The sequence below is a fragment of the Fringilla coelebs genome (assembly GCF_963513975.1).
Source record: "Fringilla coelebs genome assembly, chromosome: 1".
Lineage (NCBI taxonomy): Eukaryota > Metazoa > Chordata > Aves > Passeriformes > Fringillidae > Fringilla > Fringilla coelebs.
In genome coordinates, this window is record NC_140028.1 from 25,661,876 (window position 1) to 25,686,687 (window position 24,812).

A 24,812-nucleotide genomic window follows, 5' to 3' on the forward strand; every position below is an offset into this window, starting at 1 on the left:
TATGACAAGATACTGACCAGTTCATTAAAGCTCCGTGTCCTGAAATGTCTGCAGAAAAGGTAGCTTTATCCAGATAATAAAATATATTTAAAACATATTTTCAAAATCAACCAAAATTTCAAAGCCAGCAACAGAGGCAAATACTGTTATAAATAAGCAGATAAATATACATAAAAATGCTTCTTCCGCCTTTTGGAAATGTGTATGCCTTTCTAATGAACACCCAGAATGCTACTTTGCATTCAATAGGTCTATTTATGTGTTTAAAATTAAGTATTTGTAAATTTGCAAGATCAGGCCTATAGCGTATGTGTGCACGCGTGCGTGTGTGTACGTGTATGTACAGGAATAAAGAAGGCAGCTTGATTAGAAGTTCTATTCCATGCTCACTCTTTTACTTAACATCTGACATTGGAAAAAATGAAGCTAAATATTCCAGCATTTCTGACAGTTCCAATCCATTATCTGTAATCTGAAAAAAAAACATGCACTTTTTTACTCTGAAGCAAATGTAAGGTTTTTTTCTTTTTCTTTTTTTTCTTTTTTTGTGGAGACGCCTTCTTTATATAGTGACAACATGATAGCAGAGATACCAGTTTGCTGTAGATTGTGTGACTGACAATAATATTCCCTGCAACACGTAGAAGGGAATAACTGATGAATCGGAAAATATATGGATGCCTACCGAAATGATTATGTAATGAAACACGAAGTCAAACGGTGGCATGCTTCTATTAATTGTAGATGATAGTAATTAATTTTCACTGCAGTTGTGATCATGTCGCTGCTTTCAGAAGAATCCAGAATCCCCTTCCAGGAAAGTGTGAAATTGCATCTGGGTTCTTCAAGCCATGAAAGACTATAAATTTCTTTTAAAATAAGAGAGGGAGGCCTTCCTCGATACTGTACTTTAGAAAGAGGAAAAAACAAAGGGAAAAAGAAAATGATAATTGTTTTCTCTAAGGCTATTATCTAATGCAAAAGCAAACAGTCTGACTGGAAATCAGCTAACAGAAGGGGATTAGAGAGTAGATCTGAGAGTGGCTTGATTTCTAGCACTGCTGTCTCTTCACACAGTGATGAGACACAGGCAGAGCAGCCAGGAGCTCTCCAGATGGCTAGAGAAAGTGTTTGTCTTGGGTTACTGCAGGGCAGTCTGGACTCTTAAAGCCGGGGAGGCATCATTAGGGAGCAAGTTAGATGTCCACCCAGTAAAAGCGAGCGAAAGAAAGAAAGAGTAGGCAGGCTGCCCGAGAGGGACCACGCTCGCCTATTGTTAACATATACTTGACCCCCACTAACCTCTTCACGACACAGATGTCTCCTACCTCTATCACCTCCCACTGCTTTAAGCCCTCCCCCCCTGCACCTGGGTAGCGGGGCCGGCCCGGCTGCCGGCAGTATGCTGCCTGCCTCGCGCGCTGCCTGCTAGCGGGAGCCGGGCGCAGCGGAGCGGCGGCGGCGCAGCCTCGGGCGGGCGGCGGGCTCGGCTCGGCACCGCACCCCGGCTCGGCTCGGGAGTTCGCCGCGGGCTCAGCTATGCGTCGGCTGCTCGGGGACAGGCAGAGACCCCGCCACTGACAGCGGCCGCTCCCTGCGCTCCACATCACGTTTGTCTGAGGCGGCGGCAGCAGCAAGGAGAAGGACCTGGGCATTAACTATCTCGACTTGGAGACTTTGCTTTATTTTTGGTTCTTGTCCTTTCCCGTGGAACCAGTAGTCTCTCTCGAGCTGATCCTCCTTTAAAAAAAAAAAAAAAAAAAGAGCGAGAGAGGGTGGTGGGGGGGGAAGAGCAGCTGGAGTTTCTCCTCAGCTCGTTTTGACTTTTGTGGACGTGGATCATCTGGACTGGGAAGGGAAGCCGCGCGGCGCTGCTCTCCCCTTTCCCACCCCCTCGCCCCTCCAGCAGCCTGGGCTGCCGTCTCTCCCCCGAGCAGGACGGGAACTTTTATTTGCAGCTCGCAGCCCGTGGCGAATGGTGGGCATCTCCGGTCCTCTGCAGTGTGAGTACGGGCGCGGGCAGGGCTGGGCAGGGCGCGTCGGGGCGGGGGGAGCCCGAGCCCCTTTTCTTTCCCTTTCTCCTCTCCCGCAGAGCTCCCCGGGCTCTGAGGGGCTCCCGTGGCTGTAACTAACCCATGCGGACCGGGGCTGCTGCTGTGCCCGGGCCAGGTTAGCGCTGCATGCAGCCTTACATGCTCTGTCGCCGGCTTACAAACGAGCACCCCGGATACTGCTTAAGACCTCAGAAAACAAATAACCCAGTTTAGCCAGAAAATAACCCTCCCAGGCATATATTATAACAAAGCCTCAGATTTCTGTCTGGATTTAGGACTTGCCTTTTTCCTTCCTGCCTCCCCTCTCTCCAGGCTCTAGCGCTGGCCAGTGTGAGTTGGAGTGGCTGAAATATTTCTGAAGGGATTGTTTTGTTTCGCTTGTTGTTTCAGTGCAATCATAGGTTCGTGCAGCACCGAGAACATCTTTTCGGACTATTTTGAAAGAAATATTTTAGGCGGTGCACATCTCCTTTAGCTGTACCGCGGTCTTGCAAATAGCTTGCTCCCTAAAACGACAGGATAACGTTAGGGATTGCATTTCCAAAACTGCCATACAATGTAACTGTGTCATCTCCTCTGGCTGTGCTGAAGGGTTCGAATACATAAATTTGCAACAGTCCATTGATAAGGGAGATAGGAAGGATGAAAACCACATTCCCGGCCATTTAGACAAGCCTTTGACTTTTGTGGAGTTCGAGTCCTTTTGTTAGTGCCAAAGTTGAGAAATTTGGTTTAGTTCAGGGAAGGATTTGTCACCCTAGCAGGAGCATTCGTGACTGCGTTTCAGAGTGAATTTATAGCGAACTAGCTGTCGTTCTTCTACTCTGCTCCCCTAGATGTTAGAGAGAAACCGAAAGTAACTAATCGGACGCAGCTCTTAAATCGTTCATGCCCCAACCAGGAGCTAAAATGTTGCTTCCTTCAGTTCACTGATAAGTTTAAAGGAGGGAGGGCGAGGGTATGGGGAGTCGAAGTAGCCTCCCCCTTCTGCCCCCCAGGTTGCAGCCGGAGCCGGGCGCGGCGGGACCGCCCTGCCCGACCGCAGCCGGGGGCTCTCTGGCATCGCCGCTCTGGGGAACAGACGCCTCGAAGCCGCTCGGGTTTCTCTGGGAGAGCAGCCCTTCGTCTTCCGATCCACAGCAGGCTCTGCCCGCCACCCCCTCCTGCCTCTGCCGTGCCCTAAATCACGGCACGGAGAGGATGCGTCTCTCGCAGCCGCCCGGCCGTGACGCCCGGGAGCCGGCAGCTCCCGCCCTGCAGATAGCTCCGGGAGCGGGCTGCGATCTGCTTAGTCCGCGGCAGCAAGTCTGACCGAAAGAGCTGCCCAAGTTTTCCACTGACAATCGCAGCCGGGCGGGAAGCGCCTGCCTTCGCTTGCCAGCGCGGCCCCAAGGTGCGCTGTGCACGGCTGCGCGCCCGCCTGCGCGGGCAGTGCTGAACGCCGTGAGGGCACAGTACGGCGCGGCAAGGGCTGGGCAAGAATGGGTATTTGCTTCTTAAAATCAGCCTGCGGGAGCTGCCGGCTGTCTCTACGAAAAGCAGCAAGTGCCAAACGCTTGGCTACTGGCGTAGCCCTGGCTAACTAGAAGAATGTCTTGTGAGTCTTGGTATGTACAGCCAAGCGTTTGCTCCAGCAAGTACTCCTGTGCTTAATGTAACGTTGACCCCTTTAACTTTTAACATCGCTTCTCCTAATTAATCTGTTCAGGCCCCAGACTTAAATGGCTGTCCACAGCTGCTGCAAATTGATTTATCCCCTGATGGTGGTCCGAGTTGCTGACCAAAGCAGGATTTTTTTCCCCTCCCCATTTTTGGTCTACTAATCTGTTTTGACTTATTTCCTACTTACAGTAATGCCTGCATGCTTTTTGAAGGACTTAGAAAATATCTTCCATTGACATGTAACTAGAAACATAATTATTCTATTTGTAAACACAATATGTTAGGGCTAAGGGTGAGTATTATTTATTTAACTACACCCTTGAAGCCTTACATTTCCGTCTCAATTTCTGCATCCTGACAGATGCAATGGAAAGTTTAAATAAACAACTTTGTTAACTGCAGTTTGAGGCAAGTTGTGAAAGACGTTTTTAGAGTTGAATTCTATTCTCCAGGTTTTCTGTTCAGCTTTTCTGTTAACGGCTTAGTGAATCTGGATAGCCGAGAGGATTGAAACTGGTTTCTAATGGTTGTTAAAGCTGATGCTTGACCTTTCCATGGGAAGTCTGAAAACCTCATTCAGTTTATTCTGGGCTGATTTCCTTAGGAAATTCAATATGATCAGGGAATTTCCTTCAGCTCGGCTGAATGGTAAAAAAGTTACTCCATCTTGTTTATGCATTTTGGTTTTAGCACTAGGTGTTTCTGTGGCTCCCCTTCAATAGGAAGATAATAGGAAAAGACATGAGTATGGCTCATTCATAACTGTACAGTCTGTGAAAATATGAAGTTGGCAAAGGCTTTGTTAGGTGTGAGATTCACTGCAGATTTGCTGTAAAGGTTTTCAATTAGGAACTTACAATAACTCTGCTTGATAATTGATAACTTTCTTAAGGTCAGTTTCACCATATCTGAACCTTCAGTATAACTGCTACTATTTTCAATTATTGAGTCATTTTCCTTCACTGTCATGAGACGCTCAATCGTGCATTAGTGCAAGAGAACACCAAACTCCACCAAAAATCCAACAGACTCTTGAATCCGTTCGTGCCTCTGGCAAGCTGGAGCCAGGCGAGGGGTACAAGAGATGATAGTAGGACTTCTTTCTGTCCTGTGCTTGCAGAAGGGTGAGCGGCTGGGTTCTTGAGCCATAAGCATGCTGTAGGGAGACAAGAACCATTCTGTTTGTAATGGAATGCAGACAGCAGTGTTAGGTCACTGCTTCCTGGCAACTGCTGCACAAGTTGTTTTTCTTCAAAGGCTTTGAGCTTTTAAATAGTTTCCAAAATCTTTTTAAGTAAAACACTGCCTTCTACCATTTTTGACCACCTTAACGTTAACTTATTTCATGCCTAAATAATGGACCAGTAAGACATCACACGGTATCTCTCATCTGTGTATGCTTAACACTATGTATGCCTGTGTGCACATGGAGTTTTATACTGGGAGTATTGTTTTTTGAATAATGGAGGAGAAAAATAGCTCCACCTGGAGTGCTGGCCAGTGGATAGTCAGTTCAGGACATTCTTCCCTGTCAAATCCTGTTTCTCACTTCTCTGAAACGAACTTCAGACGACAGGCGTTGAATGTGAAGCTCGCCTCACTGAGGTACTGTGCAGACTGCAAACCCCTCATTGCCAGACGCTTTGGGTGAAATAGGCATCTGCAGTGTTTGCATTGGGGGTGATGGAAGAAAGGGCTTGCAATTGTCATTTTCAACTTTCAAATCCACTTGCCACAGTCCATTACTGTTAAATCTTTGGCTAATTGAATAAGGATATCAGTATGTTGCTATTGCAGGAGCTTCAGACTTTTTAGATTGGGGGGTGGAGGAGAGGGTCTTGTTCTTTGTTCTGTAGAAACTTAAATTGTCATGCAGAGATCAAGAAGACTTAATAGCTGAAATAAAACATGAATTTGGTGTTCTGAAGGGGCCATTTCTCATGGCTTGGCTAAAGAAATGTGAAAAGATAATTGTTTTAATCTGAATACATTAAAAATCCTTTATCCATGTAGTTAGTAGCAGCCTGCTCTTTTTCATACAGCTTTTAAAACAACCTATAACATTTAAAAAGTTGAAACTGACACTGAATTTAGTATAAGTAATGAGAGAGTAAATCTTTAAAACATTGGCTTCCAGGTTACATTGTGTCTTCATGGTGTTTCACATCAGAGATCTAAAACAGTTGGTTTAAAAACTGAACTTTTAAGGCAATGGATCTTGGTTTTCCACATAGATGTTCCTTTTTAAAGACCTGTTTTTAAAATGCAGTTATCCTATTCTTTCTATAAACTTTATTAGTTTAATGTATGGTATTATAGATGTACACAAATACATCAGGAAGTAGCAGACTGTGTGGTTTTGTGGATAAAGAAAAATGAGCAGCAGACATAAAATCAAAGTCTGTCCTATTCTTTAAAAGCTTTTTTTTTTATTTCCTCCCCTCCAAATTTTCATCTGAAAGACACTGACTTCCATCTTCATTTTTTTTTTGCCATTGACATGAAAGTTTCCAAATAACGTTTAGACAACAGTGGACATTTTATTAAAGTAAACATTAGTTCAGTATAATGGAGGTAATTGTAAGTGATAAGAGCAGAGCAGGTTATCTGTGTGTTGTTTAAACAGAAGGAGCTATTTTGCACCATTTCCAGTAGCCATCTGTAGAGGAGAAGGGTTTGCACCTGTCTGTCCACACTAATTATAGATTAGGTCCAAAGAAATGAAATTCGAGTAGCCTTTCTCTTAATGAAATCCATGGTGATTTTATTGTAAATGTGTTTTGTGTACAGACGGTGAAGGTTTGTCTGTGAGTAAAATAAATTGCTGTATGGCTGTTATGTACTTGTAGTTGTAAAGCAGGATCCTGCTGCATTAACAAAGGTCCTGAATAAAAATGCACTGCTCCATGTAAGTCCTAGGCTTCAGTGATGTCTCTAGCTAGGCTTAATCAAAAAGGTTCTCTGTAGGCACAGTTATTTAGGGGTGTGTTTCAGGGTAGACTTTTCAGTTATCATCACTTTCATGTCAATGTACTGGCATGTAGGTGGTCCTTTCCCTGAAATATGAGGCAGAAATGGTTTCATGTTAAATATGTACACACATACATGCGGAGTGTGTGTCAGAAATAGTTTCCTCTGGTTTAACCTACATTATTAGAAAAAAGTGGAAAGAGTGAGAAATGCATTCTGAAGTAAAAGGTCGCATGAATTTCTGCCACATCTGTTTATAGTAATTATGAACATAATTAACATAAGAATTACAAGTGAGGTAATGACAAGCTGAGCTATGAGATATTATGCCATAATAGTCATATGTTGGAATTCTCACATTATAGCACACTAGAATTCACATATTCAATGCAAGAAAGAAAATGTTAGATTTTTATCTATTTTAATGCTTCAAAACTTATCAGCCTGGGGCAGATGGACTTTCCGCTTTAGAGGAAGGTAACCCATTATTACAAGAGAGTCAGTTGAAATTAAGATTTCTAGCCTGCAGCTTGGACTTTGAGACAGCTGTGCTTATGGAACGCCACTTCTGTTACGCATTTGTATTCTGATTGTCTTTATTTTATTAATGCACATTGTTTTATTCTTAAATGTGTTTTCATAGCAAACTGCTTACATTAGGAAGGACCCCGGATCAGTTTTTTTTTTTTTAGAATTTTGTGATCTGAGTAATAAAAGTATGGTCAACATAGACATAAGATGCACATGGTGGCCCTGCAAGATGAGAATGTGGCAGATCCTAAATTAGTTCCTAAATCATGGCATGATATGTATGTATTTCAAGGAAAAGCTCTGTAACAGAAATACCAAAAAAGGGCAGTCTCTAATTTGTGTGTAATAGTTTGAAATAACATATGCAGAAAGAAATCTGTATTACCTTGCAGGATGAATTAATGAATAAGTCACTTTTCTTTAGAAATGCGTAGAACATGCCATTAAGTTTAGGAGCTAAGGTTTCAAACAAGTTGACTAACTTTTGTAATATGACCTGTCTGATTACCTCTAAATATGGTTGTCACGCAGCTGACAACTGGAGGAAGTTGAGGGAGAAGTGGCCCTTCTTCAGGGTAAAAATACTGGCTGAGGAATGCATAGTAAATTTGACATGTGAAAATCAGTTTGCCTTCACTGAAAAATCAAGGTCCTGGTTTTGTGATAGGTCTTTTCAAGGCTAAACATATAGAGTGGTTTATGAAAAATAATAAAAAAAAACCTTGTGCTATGTCTCAGCAATACCAAGAGGTTTTCACATTATTGGATTAGTGGAGGATTTGTGACAGACCCCTTTTTTATCTGACATTCATTGCAGTGACATGATTTTCACACACATGCCCTTCCCCCATCTAGGTTCTGGTTTTCACTTTGTATTATGTGTCAAATTCCCTTTATTCCTTTTCTTGTGGAATAAACTGCTATCTTGGACTAGTGATTTTGGAAGGAGTTTTGCACTGAACAATGCCAGTGTCACTTCAGCATGCTGTCATTGTCCTCCTCCCTCCTTCGTGGTACTCCTTGGCCGACGTGCAATGGAGATGCATTTCCTAACAAATAAGTGTTGAATCCCAGGGAGAAACATTTTAGAAACTTTAAAACCCAAGCACATAAGAGAGCTTGGTGCTGGCACAGCTATTCTACTGGCTGGCTGTGCTTATGGTAGGCAGGCCAAGCTGCTTTGCTGTCTCCCCTTTCCATGCGTCCTGCTAACCCTGTGATCTTTGATGAATCCCGACAAAAGAGCACCTCAGTTTTCACAGAACCTGAGTTGTGAAGTGTAGGGATCTACTTCACCTTACTGCTCATCCTCTGGTGAATGATGCCACCACTTTGAAGCAGCACTGCTGCGTTCAGGCTCTTATGCCAACGGTGACAATGAGCAGGCTGGATTAGGTAGGACTCGGCCAATCTGGGAGCGGGTACAGTCTGTGCCGGTACTGGGCCAGCGGCCGCCGTGCTCCGTGCGGGATGTAGGCATGGCCTGTGAGGGGGGAGCCGGGCTGCAGCAGTGGGTACGGCCTGTGGAAAGGGAGCCCGGCTGGAGGCAGTCACAGGGACGATCGCCTAAGTGGAGTGGCGGCGACCTCCGGCAGAGGAGCCTTGGGGAGCCAGCGCCGCACCACTGCTGGCAGGGTCCCTATCCCGGAGAGGTGTTGGGCAACTTCCAGAGCCGGAGCCGGGCCGGACGCCGGCCAGAGGGCAGGCACACGCAGACCTGGGCACCGCCGCCTTCTCCCCCGGTGGGCGGCGCGGAGGTGGCGCCTCTCCTCGTGCCGGGCGCGGCCTCCCCGGGGACCCCGGGCCGGCTCCAGCCCCGCTCCCGGCCCCGCTGCCTCGCACATCCTCCGGCCGCCATCTGGGCCGCGCTGATACCGTAATCGCCCCGATGCACGCCGCCGTGCCGCCCCCCCCGCGCCGGCGGGGCCGCGGAGCCGCGATGCTCCGTCCTTGCGCCGCAGATAAGCCGCGAGGCGCGTGAGGCGCACAAAGCTCGGGCCGCGCCGGCGCCTCCTCGTCCCTCCCGCCGCCGGAAGGTAAAATCTCCACCCGCGGGCGGGAGAGGCAGAGGGGCGGGCGGGGGGACACCCCTCGCCGCCTCACACCGCCCGGCCCGGCCCGGCCCGCTCCGGCTCCCTCGGCGCTGCACAAGTCGATAGGAGCGGGGAGAAGTGAAGATGTGATCACTTATTATCTGTCCCCGGAGCGGGCGGGGGATTTACGGGCAGAGATTAGCCGGCGGGGAGACGGGATCTGCCTTTTGTTGTGCTGCCTCCCCCCGCCCCCGGGCAGCTCCGAGGGGAGCGGAGAGGGGCTCGCCTGCCGGGCTGGCCGCGGGGAGGGAGGAGGTGGCCGCAGAACAAAGGTTGTGATTAAGGAACCCCACTTTAAACACAGTCCAGAGGAGCAGAGAGTGCCACGTCTGGGTGTCTGGCGGGACGGGGTGAAGGAGCCCCGGCCTCGGGTGGCAGCGGGGCCGAGGGGATGGAACAGCCCCGGTGTGTCACGCCCGGGCACCCGCCGCTCACTCCTGGGGTGGTTTCTGTGAAGGCTCCTGACTTCCAAAGTCCCTGCAGAGGATGACAGCCGGCTTCAGGAAAAGTGGCCTCTTTGCTCTTTCTTTTTTGTTGTGTCGGATGGACTTCTGGTGGTGCTTTTTAAGTTCTCTTCCAGATTAAAATGAATTGCATGCTCATTGTGTGCGCATGCTGCTTTAGCAAACGGCTTTATCAGTGGTCATATCTTAAAGCAACATTAAACAATTAGCTTTATATTTAAAAGTTTGAAATATTTATACTGCCGTTTCACTTTGTCAAGTGTTTGCTCAGATAGATATATAGATATGATCTGGTAACTAAAAGCCTAATTAAAATTTGTTTAAAGCCAGGGGGGCATGTATTCTTGTTGACAGCAGCAGATCGATAGGGTAAGACAATAGAGCCCCATTATTTTACTTCCATTGACTGAACATATTGACATTTCAGGTTTGCGATTGCCTCAGTGAGCATGATGAAACACTGAAATTCATGAACCAACTGTCTGGAGTGGCACATATATTACTGTATGTCATCTCTGCCTTCAGGTTCCCTTATCACTGAAGCAGAATGGTAATGGATGGCAGCAGAGTACTTCAGGGGGGTGAGGGCTCTATCAGTTAAGAAGCTGACACATAGCAGGTTTCAGGAATATCTTTAATTACACCTAGAATTACATATGAGAGAAGATGGTCCTTGTTACCTGCTGCTGCGCTTCAGAGTTTACAGGCTCAGAAGCAGACGGGATAACAAGGTACTTATGTGTGATTTTTTATATACATGACTTGATACCTTTAACTTTTGCAAGAGCCCAAAGATTTCTGGTTGTGCTGTTTGCATGCTTGCCATGTTCACTAATGGCAGCATCTCAACCCAGTCTTGATGTCTTGATGCTCAAGTTCTAGAGCGTCTGCTAGACCTTCTCCCAGTGTGAAGACTGCAAAGGAAACAAAGAACAACTTTGAAATAAATAAATGCCCTTTGAATTTCTCTCCCTTCAACATGTTCAAACAACAGTGCTCAGAGAATTCAATGCAGTGACACTACAGCGGAATGAAACATACATGCATATATGTATATCTATATATACACGCGCACACACATTTTTTTCCTTGCTATAAGCACCATAAAAAGAAATGTCTGTTCAATATGTGCACATGAATGCATACTTGTATATATCAGTTTATATGATTGCATATAAATGTGTATATAAAGAAGACCCCTGTCTGCAGAGCATGCAATGTGTTTATTATTTCAGAGGCTTTCACATCATCTTTAAAATCTAGCGGACTGTAGAATGAAACCCATCAGGCTAATGCAGAGATAGAGACTGAAATTAATTTAAAGCAGACAAAGAGCAAATACAGAAGAGCTGTTAAGATTTAACTAATTTTTAAGAGTAGTGTACTGAAAATATAAAATGTATTTTGTGTGCCATCTACTCAGCAATTGTTGCCATCAAGTGAACTGCCGATGCCCTTTAAGATGGTAAAAAGAAAACTAGTCCTTTATACCATTTTCCTGAAAATGTTAGGTTTCTGTTTGATCAGCAGGTGCTGTTGAGATGAAAGCCATGTGTAAATTTTCAGAAGGCCAAAAGTGTCAATTCAGAAAAGGAAAGTGATAAGAGAAAATGCAATCAGTTTTCCTGTTTTCAATTTGTGCAGGATTTGAAGAGCTGTTTTGTTAAACTGCTACATCTGCTCCAATATGAATATTGAACTACTTCCACTAAAAATAACACCCTATAATTTGGAAGCCATTGCAATCTTTTGTTAATGCAAGTGGGTTATTTGAAAAAAAAAAATCTATTCTGAAAAATCTCCTGCCTAATGTGCATTTTTGTTTATCGGCACTTTTATCTTCAGCAGATAAAATGGCATTATGCAATTAGGACCATATCTATTTGAACTGGAAAAATGACATGGATAGCTGAATGTCACTATGTTGGTAAAAGGATTTAACTCGTACTTTTAAAATAATTTTATTAATAAACTATGATTGTATCTTAAAATGACATGTGGCTGTTTCCCCATGTTTATTTACTACTGAGGACCTTGAGCAATGTAAAGGATGTTCAGTATATGGCACAACATTCTTTGGCTTGTTTCATTCCTGATATACCTGCAAATCTTAAGTTTAGGCTCATCAAGGACATTTTAGTTAATGGGGATTTTGGAGTAACTTTTTCCTTGGTAAATGAATGATGGAGTCATATTTGAATTCATATATAGAAAAATATTCACGGTTGTGAAGCTGCTAATCCAAGTGAGTTCTATGACTTGGAAAGCATAGTATTAGTAGAGCATACCTTTTCTGTCATAAGCATCTCTGGAGAACATAACACTGTTGCTTTTTAATTAAAAAGAAAACAACCAAACAAAACACCAACAAAAACCCCAACAAGAACCCAATGGAAAATATATGTGTTTGTTAATTTTATAAATAAGGTTCTAAATGAAGAAGGGATAACTCACTGTTACATCTATGGAACCCTATGCACATAACCTGAGTAAACGTGCAGAATAGAATGAGAGCTTCTATTGCTTTATTTCAACATAGCAAATTACCTGGTTTTAATATTAGTATGGGTTTTAGCTGTTGAATTCTAATCTGATCTAGTAGTCAGGAACTAATTTTTTTGGTAGGTGTGTGCATGGGAAACGGCCTTGCTGATGCTGCTGTTTGGTTTTGCAATTGGATTTGTACACTTTTGACCTTGGGGGATTTTCCTCAAAGTGATCTACAGATCAGAAATAATTAAAATTCAATAAACTGAAATTTAAATATAGAATGGATTCTGTGTGAGATCTGTGCTTGTGGTAGGTTGTCTAGAAGTCTGTGGCATGTCTACTTTATAGTTTGTATTCCCCAGCATAACTGTGTGCACACATGTGCATAAATTTATGTTGAATGACAGAGGGATAATTATTTATACAGATTTTATCCGAAACTCCGTGCTCTCCTGAAACATAACAAAAAGCCTCCCTCCCCAGAATAGTGTTTATATCCCATGACAGTCACTAGATTCAAATCTTCTCAACATGAAAGTTGTTTCCTTCCCTCCAAACCTTCTTTTCCCCAACAAAGCTAACCCTGTTAAACCTCACCTTCTGTGGGATGTATACATAGTTATAGACATATGTACGAGAAGTAAATATTACAGAAAACATGGCCGATTGGGGCAAAATGTCTGTAGCCTTAAATAGCTGGTGATATCTGCCAACAGCAGGAGCGGCGCTGAGGAGGCCCTACCTCGGCTGACCCGGGGATGTGAGAGCCTTGGGGAGCCTCGCGTTCGTGCTCGGTGCCTACGTGGGGTTTCTGCTCGCAGACACTGCCGAGCAAATGCTCTGGCGCAGCGTGTGAGAGCAGAGACTGCCTACCTGAAGAGTTTTGAAACCAAGGAGCTTTTTGCTTTGGTCGTGGGATTTTCTGGTGCTTTGCACAGGGGTTGGGGTGGAGCCCTGCCCCAAAAGAAAGATTACGGCCACATGCAGGGTGTCCAGATTTTCTTATCTAAATGTTCTGAACACATTCATGGGAGTGTTCTGTTTTCTTAATCTTTGCCAGAAATGCTGCATACAGTTTTGCTGTTCCTGTTGAATGGTTGCCATATTTAACTCCACTGGTTGTGAATGGAAATGTGAATACTTTAATGTTCCCTCTCATTTTCTATAACACATTTTGGGATGCCTGGAAAAGGAAGGCATCCTAGATATTCAAAAGTATTTCAGAATACACAAAAAGAATTTAATAGAAGTTCTGAAACTTGGGTTTGTTTATATGTAGTTTTTGGGCATGTGTGATATGTTGACTTATTTAAGGGATATGTTTTTATACTCAGTATTATTTCTTGAATGTAGTACAGTTGTACAGAACTGTACAGCAACAATATTCCTGCATGATCCCATATTGTAGTGAGCTGATTTGGGATCCTCATGGAATAGCTCATTATTTCTTTAATCACTTTGGAAGGCGTTTGATTCATTTTTACGTTTATCAAGACAGGTATACTCTGGCCCTTATAGTAAAGTAAATGTGCAAGGTTCATGGAGGATAGATAATAGGTTCTTTTGCAAATTAGGCTGCAGTCTGGAAAGACAGAAGACTCCACCTAGTGGAGTGGAATTAATATGCACATGGTAGCCGGCAGTGGTGTGTAATAAAATAGGTATCATTTATGGAGAGCCAAGTTGCTACAGAGGGTAAAGCCCAGGAATTCAGATGAGCATCTGAGGCGATGGTTGTATGACCATTACAGATTGTTCCAGGCTGTAGTTACTTTTTGTGCTCTAGGAGGCTTATGCGTGTCTGCCATGTTGGATGTTAACACGCAGTTTGCATAACTAGTAGGCATTACCAGCTTTTTTCTTTTGTAATGCTTTTTATTTGGAAATCTGCTGTCTACATTTTTTGATTTCTAATGACCCCACAGGTGCCCCTTTTGGTTGTGGCCCAGGTGTCATTTTAAATACCTTGGGGAGGGGGGAAAAAAAAGGACCAACAATTCAGCCCCCAAAAAAACATCACTTTCCCCCCACAAGTGCTTATTTTTCAGAATACCTTTTCTGGTTTTTTTTTCTTTTACTTTGGTAATGGCAGTGTCAGAATGTTCGTTCTGAATGTTACCATGACAGGTTGTGTGACATGTTGATTAAGGCTGTGTGTGCTTTCTGGGAGTCACAAAGTTTAACAAACTCTCTAATGAAGCATCAGATTATATAGGGTTTTGTGCCTGTGCTTTACTGTCCCATTGGTTTGGTCACGTTGTGCTACTGGGATGTAGTAAAAAGAATTTTAAAGCTGGGATGTGAGTGAACATCCATCCTGAGCAGCTAAGATACTGTCCTGAAATCCTCTTGGAAAATGCATCCTAACATTGAATCACACATGCATTAGATAAGTTCAGGAAGAGAACTCCCCAAGACCAGCTCAGGCTTTGATAGCGAGAGGGTGAGGCTGTTGCCAGAAAATGGGATATTAGGGTGCAACAGAGGAGACAAAATGCTGCAAAGGATATTTGGGAAGAGTGCTCCAAAGGAGCACTTCCAGTGAAATCCAGGTGGGGTTTGTTGCCAGAGCCATTAAAGCATAATGATGCCAGAAAAAGCTGCCAACAAATGTGGGAATAATGGCACCTATGGGTGTGCTGTCAATGGATGCTACTGCCAGGATGATTTTTTATTTTATTTTAATGGTGACATTGCTGAAAGTATTTAAGGGTAATGTTATAGGAAGTGTTTCAGTGAGTGAAGTCACTGGGTTCCAGGAACCATTAAGCAGAACCTGTTTCATGACTCTACTATTTATTATTTTAAAGCTTGATGGCAAACCACTTAATGCTGGAAAAGTAGGCTGCAACCTGTATTAAAGCATGCTACAGGTGGACAAGGAAACCATGGAACTGAATAGCCCAAAGTAGTTTCTGAATGTTGTACACATTTCATGTGCACTATGATAAATTAATACAACTCCATGGATCAACAGAGCTTGTAAACATTAAATGAAATACTGGAGCTCAGATCTTACTGAGCTCCCATATCTAGTTCTCACTGATGACAGTGTTTCTTTAGTTAAAATGTCAGTTTGAGGAGCTGGACCGTCACGATTTCTGTGTTCCCATCTCACATCTGTGATCTTGACAATACTTTTTTTAGATTGGTTCTCAGACTTAGTTCTAGATCTCCCCCTAATAAAATGGACTAGCTCAGGTCTCAGTGTAAAGCAAGGGCATTCTTTTTGAACTGTAAATCATGGACTTACCTGACAAGATTGCCATATAAAGGAGAGAAAAAGCCTATTCCTTACATAATAATGCTTGCAGATTCCTACTGAGTCCATTGGGCCAGGATTCTCAACTTGTATATCCCAAGATCTGTTTTAAATTGTGTTTAAGCCAGCTGCCTGCTCCAGACTTCTTCCAGAGAAGTTCACAGCTACAGTAAATACCAGCTACAGTAGTTAGAAGGAGGGGATCAATGTGTAATTTTCCTTCCACATTCTGGGATTAATTGGTCCCACCTCTTCACCTGGGGAGCTTCTGATAATAATTTTCTTTTTTTGTTTGTTTGTTTATTTGTCCATTTGTTTTAAGTCCAGGCCTAAATTTCATGATCTCTTACAGAGCTATTATTGGCCCCTATTGTTTTTATTATTCCATGGCTTCTCTGGAAGAGAAGGATGGGCAGGACCTCAGTGACATTGCCAGAGCAAGTAATCAGTGGCCATGTCTGCCCCTTAGGAGGTCACAGGAAACAGGTGGCTGTGTTAATTGTCCTCACTCCCAACTCTTGTCCTTCCTGGAGGGAATTTAGAAGTGGTCAGGAAGTGTCAGGCCTACTGTGTTCCCCCCAGGTTCACTACTTCAGGCATTCATAATAATTTGAGGTATGTGTCAAGCAAGGGAGACTGTCTGGGAATCCTTACTGTCCTTTTTAAACTGAGTGGCTACCTGGCTGGGAGGGCAGAATGCTGTTGCTGCAGAGTATGTTTAGGATGGCAGCTGGAATCCAGCAGAATAACAAAGAATTCTATCAAAAAAAAAAATCCCTATCATATACTGTTTTCCTTCTTTCAAAATATTAATAAAAAATCATAGGTAAGCAAACTCAATAGGTGCATGAAATATTTCTGGAAACTATGATCCACTTTTACCTGCTAAGTTGAGGGTGGAGAATGTCGGTGTATTTTCTGCTTAGGCCAGTTTTGTCTTTGTTGCAACCACACCATCAGTAGTCATGGATCTCTAAATGGCACTCAGTCCTGTGCTTTGGAAAATCAGTTAGGGTCTTGCTACTTTATATGAGCTTCTTGTTAATGACTTGCTTGATTTTTTTTTAGCAGTGAAGGTACACAGCATTGCTGAGTATCTCACTGCAAGTGTGGCACCCAGTGCTGTAAGCCAGATTTTGAATTACCAGTAATGTTTCTTTAAAGTGTCGTTTGGAAATTATTCACTCATGTTGGAAGTTATGTGAGTTAAGTAATAAATTTACTAGTTATTTATTTGCCATATGCATTTGGGGTGAAAACTGAGCTTCTGCTCAGGTGTACTCTTGATTTTACTGAGACTATGTGACTAAATAAGGTGGGCTACAGGATTATGTGGTCGGTGAATCACACTGGTTTCTGAATCACTCTTAGAAAATACCAGCCTGAAATGCTAGCAGATAATGAACACATTGTGCTTGGACTGGTACATTATTTAAAGAATAGCATTTTAAAGTAGAATATTTTGTAAAATGTTGGTTTAAGAACCATTTTGCAATTTACTTCCATCAAACCCATTGTACCAGGAAAAATACCTCCTTCAGAAGGTAAAAGGTGTCAGTATTGTGGAAGAATATCTGATTTGTATCCAGCTATTTGCTATTTAAGCTCCCTTCTTTTCAGTGCAAGGAGATCAGCTGACAACAGCAGCAACCAAATCATGTTTGCAGCTGGGCAATTACAGTAGACCCTAAGATCTGCAACTGTCAACCATGAACGCAGATGCCTTCAAAGTTCTGTTTTTCTTCCGTGTGGAAGTCGTTGGCATGGAACAGATGCCTTCATTTTGGAGAAACCAACTGCTGGATATAATTGGTTCTCTCTTGTCTTGTCCTCTAGGGACAGTCTCTCGCAGATGAAATTAGATGAGAGGAAAAAAAAAAAAGACACAGGCACACACACTCGCACATGACATGAAGCAGGAGTTTTCAGGATCCCTCTCTGTTTTGTCACGTGGAACTGTTTTCAGCTGGAAGATTTTCATTCCATTTTTAGCACTCTACACACACACATGATGATGATGCTATATGAAAAACATGCAAATGAAAATATGTATCTGGCCAAAGTTTATTATTAATCTAGGCATGCTTGTTTAGAAATAAGACAAGCATATCCATCCCATATTACTTAAGTGTTAAATGTTGATTTTTGTGATATCTATTAGTTCTGCAGTCTCAGAAATTTAAAGTTAAGTCTCAGGACAGACAAGAAGCTTTAAAAACTGTTTGGCTGCAGTGGTGGAATCAAAGTTTTTTTATCAAATGATTTAATAATTGTTAACATGGGAGGAAAAAAACAAGTAGCAGACTTTAAAATTCACCTAGTATTACAGGCATTCAGTTAAGAAAGCATCTTTAAGGGAACTCTAGCAGAGTTAGTCTATGTGATGTGCTATTTCTGGGAGCCTTGTGGTAGGGTACTGAAGTGACTGTGTCCCCTTACTGCAGACACCAAAAATGCGATGATGGCAAATGGACTTGGAGGCTATAACAGAGTGGGAGAATCTGCTTACCCTGTGCCTGTCAAAGGGTTTCTGTCATCCCCTCTCTGCCTTGGTGTAACAGCTACCAAACCATTGTGGGTTTTGTTACTTTATTATGCTATTAAAATAAATTTATACCAACTTTAGATTACCTTAATAAGCTCAGTTGTGAACTCTTGATAGGCAGTGCTGTGAATTCTTGGGTGGACTGGGTGCAGCAGGGATCGGGGGCTGCCAGGAAATAAAACTGCCACTGCTGGCACCCAAGACCCTGGAGGCCTCCTCTCTGACTGCCTTTTCTCTCTTAAGTTCTATTTCTGAGTACAAGTTGGGGGTTTTGGTTTTGCTTGTGTTTTTTTTTTTTTTTTTTTTTTTTTTTTTGTGTTTTTTTGGTGTTGTTTTTTTTTTTAAATATAATTGCAGTTTGAGGTATCAGTCCCTATTTTACATGAGGCATTTACTACTGCTGTAATAGTAATGTCACCAGCAGTGCAAACTGTCAGGAGTTACCTTGGCCCTGCCTTGGTAGAGTTGGTAAAAGGCAGTTTAGACACTTGATGTGGCTGGATAGCTGCCCTGTGCTGTGCTCCTTTGTTTCCTGCTAACCCCCGGGGGCTGTGTGGGTGGAGGGACTTCCAGCAGTTAGGAAGAAGCCCCAGGTACACTTGTTTTTGAATGGATGACTCTTCAGCTTTTATAGAGGGAGATTCTTTGCTGTAGGACTCCAGTTCTGATTCACAGAACTTGAGTGTAACAGTTTGCTTGCTCTTAGCATTATATTTCGGAAGAACCGCATATTAAAGGGAAAATTTAACTGGGGAAGTGCTTAGGTGATGAAGGGATTTCTGGCAGTAACTAGGAAGTACAATAATGGTTCGTTTCATTTGAGGCTTATCCTGATATTTGTAGTCTTTACATCCTATTAATTCCTTGAAAGATAAGCTGATACAAGCATGATTTGCCAGGGCCAATGGCTCTTTCTAAAAGTCTTGGCTCAGGTTATACCCCCCTTCTCTACACATATAAGATAAAAGCACTGTGAATATGAGGTTAACTGAATTCAAATAGAAGACTCTCTAGAGTTATTGCATTCCTTAGAAAATAAATACATTTCTCATATGGTTGAGATTGATCAAAAAAGTGTTCTGTATGCCAGTGATTACATTCCCATCTGTGATTAAGGTTTTCTGTCTGCATCTGGTTTTCACATTATATTTCTGTAACAAGAATCCTTTATATGGCAGAGTTCACTCTCTGTATTTTCTATTAGCTGCAGCTTGAACTACTGCACGGATCGCAGATTTACACATGTGGTTTTCATTACTTCATACCATTGAGAAAAAGTAATATTTGTTTGGGAAAGTATGTTTTTCAAAATTTCCATGGTAATACAACATGTTGATCCTTTTTTATAACACTCATGTAAGACTACAAATTGTTTGAGGCATTCTGCTTTCACTGAAGTTCAGACGTTAGACAGTTTTGCATGTACATTCGAACAACAGCAGCAGTTTACAATTCAGGAAGCAAAAATACATTTAAAGGAGGAGATTAGTGTAGAATGGGTATAGCAAAATGCATCCATCACTTTGGAAAATGTGGCAAATAGAAAAAATGAATATGGGCCTGAAACAAAGGAATAGTTGCAAATTGAAGTGATGTCTTCATCATAAAGTGACAGTTTGTTTTTTTTTGTTTTTTTTTTTTTAAATAACTGTTTTACAGTAAGATGTTTAAAATCTTTTACCAGCTATGGAACATACTTGACCTTAATTGTTTCTAGTGGCCATATTAGAAAAGGTTAGCAAAACATGAATATATCTTTACAAATGTGTAAGTCTGAATCCAAAATATGATGTATTTCACTATAAGACAGTGTTTCAGCCAGATTATGTTATTGTCACTTGGTAGAAAATGGAATGTTTAAATGATCTCAGTGAAATTAATAGGTCCACTTGGCCAGTGGAGAATTTTTCAGTTTTGGTAGGGTTTATGGGTTTATGACCACAAAAATCAGATTAAACAATAACAACAATTCAGAGAATGCTGTATGCATTTATGGAAATTCAAAGTGTTATGCAAAAGTCTAGGCAATTGAAAAGGACACAATTCATGCTAGAGGCACAACTGAAAGGTAAATTTATTGCCTGTGTAAGAACACTGTGACAACTAGAGAATTACATACAAAATGAAAATAATTTCATTAAAGTAGTTATTGTACCCAAGTTGTGAAGTCCTAGCCACATTTTGGAGGTTATTTTCCAAATGCCAGAGGCAGTTGTGTCACTTTGAGAACTCCACAGTTGCCAGATTCTGGGTAGAGTCCTGCAGTCCTTACCACTTGTTTTCACTGAAATCAGTGGAATTTTGGCTTCTCTCAGGACTGTGGGGAAATGTCTGACCACGACCGCTGGAAAGAAAGAAAGAAAGAAAGGACTTTGGTGAATTCCTTTGTTCTGTAACCTTAACTTTAACTTGGGAAGGTTTGTTTTGATTTGAGAAGGGTGCTTGTTTGTGGGAAAGATTGCAATTTCTAGCACAAACAGAAATGTGATCTTTTGCAAGTGCCCTTGGGCAATGAATTTTTTTTGCAGAAAGATCTAGTGCAGGAGAGGGCTGGGGCTGGATTCTGGGTTAGATGCATGAGCTGCGGCCGGATCCTTGTGCATGCTTAACTTGATGTCCCAAAATACTTGAACAGTCATTGCAGATTGAAGCATGTACGTAACTGTGTGTGCTTGGCTCTGAAAAAACTTTCTGTCTTGACATAATTATGAACCCCTGAAAGAATATTAATGCCTTGGAAAAACTGACAACACTGTGATACAGACTTATACAAATGGCAGAGTATTTGTATAACCCAAATAAACAGGTTTTTTAGGTGTTGGAGTGGGAGGGAAATTGCCTTTTCAAAAGTGGGAAGATGATTTGTAAATATATCAATTGCTTTTTGATCTGCCTTTCTTTAAATGTGTTTGCTATTACGACTTACAAATCCAATTTAGTATTAGTGATGTGTAAATTGGAAGATCTCTATTTTTAGTAAACATTTTGATTTAATAAATGATTCTCTAGAGCTTCTGTTGAACCAGGTAAAGTATGTAATATTTTATATTATGTGAATGTATTTAAACCCAAGCATTTTTATGGAATTAACTAATGGGTAGATTATAGGCTGCCCTTAATTTGTTGCCTTCTATATGTCAGCTGTTTTAACTGAGCAAGTTATGAAACTACCTTTGTTGAAGAATTAATACAGTTTTAAAGTACTACCTTATATTAGCTAAGAAAATGTTGTTACTTGGTTTAGAATAATGTTTCTGCCTTCCCTTTTTATTTACGACTACGATTGTCATGTAAATGAAGGGGTGTGGTGCTTCAAACTGGCTGTGATGTATGCTTTTTTTTTTTTTTTCCATTTGTTGTTGTCAATAGAAAAGATTGATCTCTGGGCTGGTGAACATAATATCTGTCCCAGTCAGAAAAGGAAAGAGGAAATTAGCAGAGCGATTGGTGGAGAATGATATCTGTCAAAAGAAACACTTGGAGAGCACTGAGTTTAGTGATAGGTGACTGCCGGAAAAAAGGGAACTTTGAATTTTGTCAAGGTAAGGAACAGAAAAATATTTGATTTTATAATGTGAATACCTTTTAGAAGTTATTCGTGTGTATATAATGACTGTACCTTGCCTTGTAAACTGTAATTAAAGAAGAAATCTTTCCCTTTAGCTCCAAAGAGTCTGCCTGAATCAATGAAGGTGCTGTCCTCATTTAATACAAGTGAGAAAAGACTGGTATAATAAAATACATCAGTCATGACTTTTCAAAAACCTAAATACATATATGTGAAATTTTTAACTTTGGGGTTATTATTGTGTTTTTAATGATATAGTTGCTCTTTATGTGTCACATCAATATTACTAGGCTGGGTTGTGGAAATAGTGACTTTCAGTTTTCTGAACTGTGAATTGGAATAGTATTTGCAACCAGGTTAAGAGATAGTTGTAATCACATTGGCAAAATGGTTGTTTGTAATTTAGTGGAATCCTCTGGTAAACTCATTGCATCAAACTGGGAATCTGTGATAAATTTGATTGAGATGATATTGAGAATGGATATTTCTGCTTCTTGTGTGCAAAGATTTTTAGCATAGAAAAGCAAATCTGCTATTGCTGGACAAAATTTCTAGATAACCTACGACAGTCTTTACTGTAACTGCATTTTTTCTTCTAAAATGGTGTGTGTCTGGATGGCAAGCAACTGCTAAACTGATTTTAAGTGCTTTCCAACACTTGGATAATTTTCTTTGTCAGTGTTGGACCATACCACCTGACATGACTTTGATGGAGTGTTGTACCAAAATAAGATGAATGGTGTCTGAGTACTCTTGGCTTTGCCCTGGATAGTTTTAAAGGTAGCTCAGCCTTGATCATATTACTTGTTTTCTCACCTGTGACACCATGGCCCATGCTGCTCTGCCAGTGGGGTGTGAAGAGATGGAGAACAGCTGAAAGAGCCAGTGGGAGCCTCTGCACATCACCTTGTGCAAAGGCTAGGCCTGAGGTTTTGTGCACCAGTGTGAACATGCTTTTAAAAAATTAATTCCTAATAAAAATGAAGTTGCATTCTAACTTGAGTTCCTAGCTCAGTTTAAAACAAATAAATGCTTTTGTGGACCTTCATTTACTCAGGCAGCACTGGAAGAGAATGAATAATTTTAGCAGGGTTTCTTCTTATGTTTTGATTTTGCTTATTTAGCAGTATATAGCTTCTGACTAATTTCTCCTTTTCACTATCTACGGTCTTGTTTTTCAAAGTGCAAATGTACCCTGTACATGTGGCTGTTTTCTTTTGCCATATGGGTCTTCATAAAGGATTTTAAAAATAAATAAATGTAAAAGTGAAGATGTCATGCCTGAAGCATGCAGTGCTGGCATACTAATGGGAAGTTTATTGTGGCTTATTGCTATCAGAGCATGTGCAAGATAATGGAAATTTCCTACAACTTGGGAGAAAGGCTTATTTTCTAATACCATTAATTTAAAGAAAGGGAATTAATATGACTAAAATTCACTTCAACTCTACAAAGTCCAACTGATCTGATGGTTGCTGAAGTATTCATAAAAGGGAGGGAACAGCACTTTATCCCTTCTGTTCACTGTTGAGCAGGGTGTGCTCTCTGTATTTGTCTGGGTGCAGGCACATCTCTGCCATGGTGAAGTTGCTGTATACTGCATGATTCCCTTCCCTGTGCAGTTCTATCAGTTGTAGCCTAATACCTAAATAAACACATCTATCTCTGATGCCTCTTACAGAGTTAACAATATTGTATAGTTTCACCTTGGTAATGAAGAATTCAAAACTGCTCTGTAGCTCTTAGAGAGTGATCAGTGGTGGTTAACAGTTCTTAGATCTTTGGCCATTCCCATTTTGACATTTTCTTGAATTGAGGTGACTGGGTAAGGTGTCTACATCTGGATGTATTTGTGACATGCTCAAAAATTTTAGTCTTAAATGGCTAAGAAGCTCCACATTTTCAACGATTTTTTAAAGTTTCAGTTTTAAATAATTAGAGATGAAGCCAACACTGAGCTTAACTTAATATGGACTTTGCTGTGCCCAAGAAGATTTGACTTGCTATTTGGAGCCTAAATGGAGTAAAAGGGGGAAAAAAAAAAAAAGGTGTTTTGAGTTTATTGGCTCCTTGAAGCAATGGCCTCTTGTAGCAATGACTGCTTCTGCTGATGTGAACCCTTTCAAGCATCCTCATCTTAGTTTTGCTATTGCAAAGTCATCTTCTCTTGGCTTCCTTTTTTATCTTCAAAACAATTGTTTGCTTACCAATGTATCTTAAGGAGTACAGTGAAAAATAATAAAGTCCCCTTCAAACATACCACAGATGCAAAAGAGTATGCAACTGCATTATAGGCAGTGAATTGTACTTCCAATCAGAATTTCATCTGTTCATGTGGTGCACACCTGTGGCTTGCTGGCATTGCTCTTGATTGGAGTGTGAGAGAGCTTAATGAAAAACAAAGCCAGGATGACAAGGAGAGGCTACTCCACAGCAAACATGGGTTACTTCACATTAGTAAGAAGGTGAAATTCGAAATACTGCTTTGGAGACAGCTCCCTGGTATATGAGAGCATGTGTGGGTGACCTGCAAAGGACACTGGTGCCCTGCTTCCTGCTACCTTGCACTAAAGCATTTTTCTCTCTAGGTCAGGTTGATTTGGGCCAGTTGAGAGCATGGCTGATTTCTCCAGCTCGCTTTCTGAGCCAGTAAGAGTATCCTGGGCAAGAATCCAGCTTTTGAAGTACAAAGAAAATAACCCATAATCTATATAAAACGCTAGCGGATGGGGAAGGGAGGAAATTTACAGAGAATAAGTGAGTTTGAGAACAACTGTGTTAAAAGTAGAATGTAAGGGGAATGTGTGTGTTTGACATTAGTATTTATTTTAATTTGAAAATACGGTCTTTGAAACCTTTGAGGTGAGCAGAGGACAAACTCTTGCAATATGATATATTTATTAGTAAACTGAAACCAAGTGCTCCAGTTCGAGTTCCTTTTTCAAAGTGATTTTTCCCCCCTGAATTTGCAGAGTTTGGGTTCCCTCTCTGTGCCCCCCCTCCCTGCTCCCCGTCAGTGTAATGTGTCTCTGATAACGTTAATGGGCTTTGCCCCACATGGAGCAGCAAGTGTATTGTACCACTGCTCACTGATCCCAGGTCAGTGTGATGCGTGAAATCAATTTATTTGAATCTCTTTGCCTGTATAGGAATTTGGCAGCATGCCAGTTGTT

General features: G+C 41.7%; 1 protein-coding gene across 4 annotated transcripts in view; it reads left to right on the plus strand.

Annotated features, from left to right (window-relative positions):
- Positions 1-1,417: 1,417 nt before the first annotated feature.
- Positions 1,418-24,812, plus strand: part of RUNX1T1 (RUNX1 partner transcriptional co-repressor 1) — a 115,872-nt gene continuing 92,477 nt past the window's right edge. Inside the window, exons 1-2 of one of the 4 annotated variants that reach the window (XM_084216999.1) lie at positions 1,418-2,003; positions 21,441-21,613. In XM_084216999.1, the coding sequence (XP_084073125.1) occupies positions 21,526-21,613 (88 nt within the window). In that variant the 5' untranslated portion in view covers positions 1,418-2,003; positions 21,441-21,525. Of the gene's footprint in view, positions 2,004-3,641; positions 3,662-9,110; positions 9,254-21,440; positions 21,614-24,812 lie in introns of those variants that run through there. The other 3 variants (XM_084217001.1, XM_084217004.1, XM_084217003.1) reach the window with 3 other exon arrangements.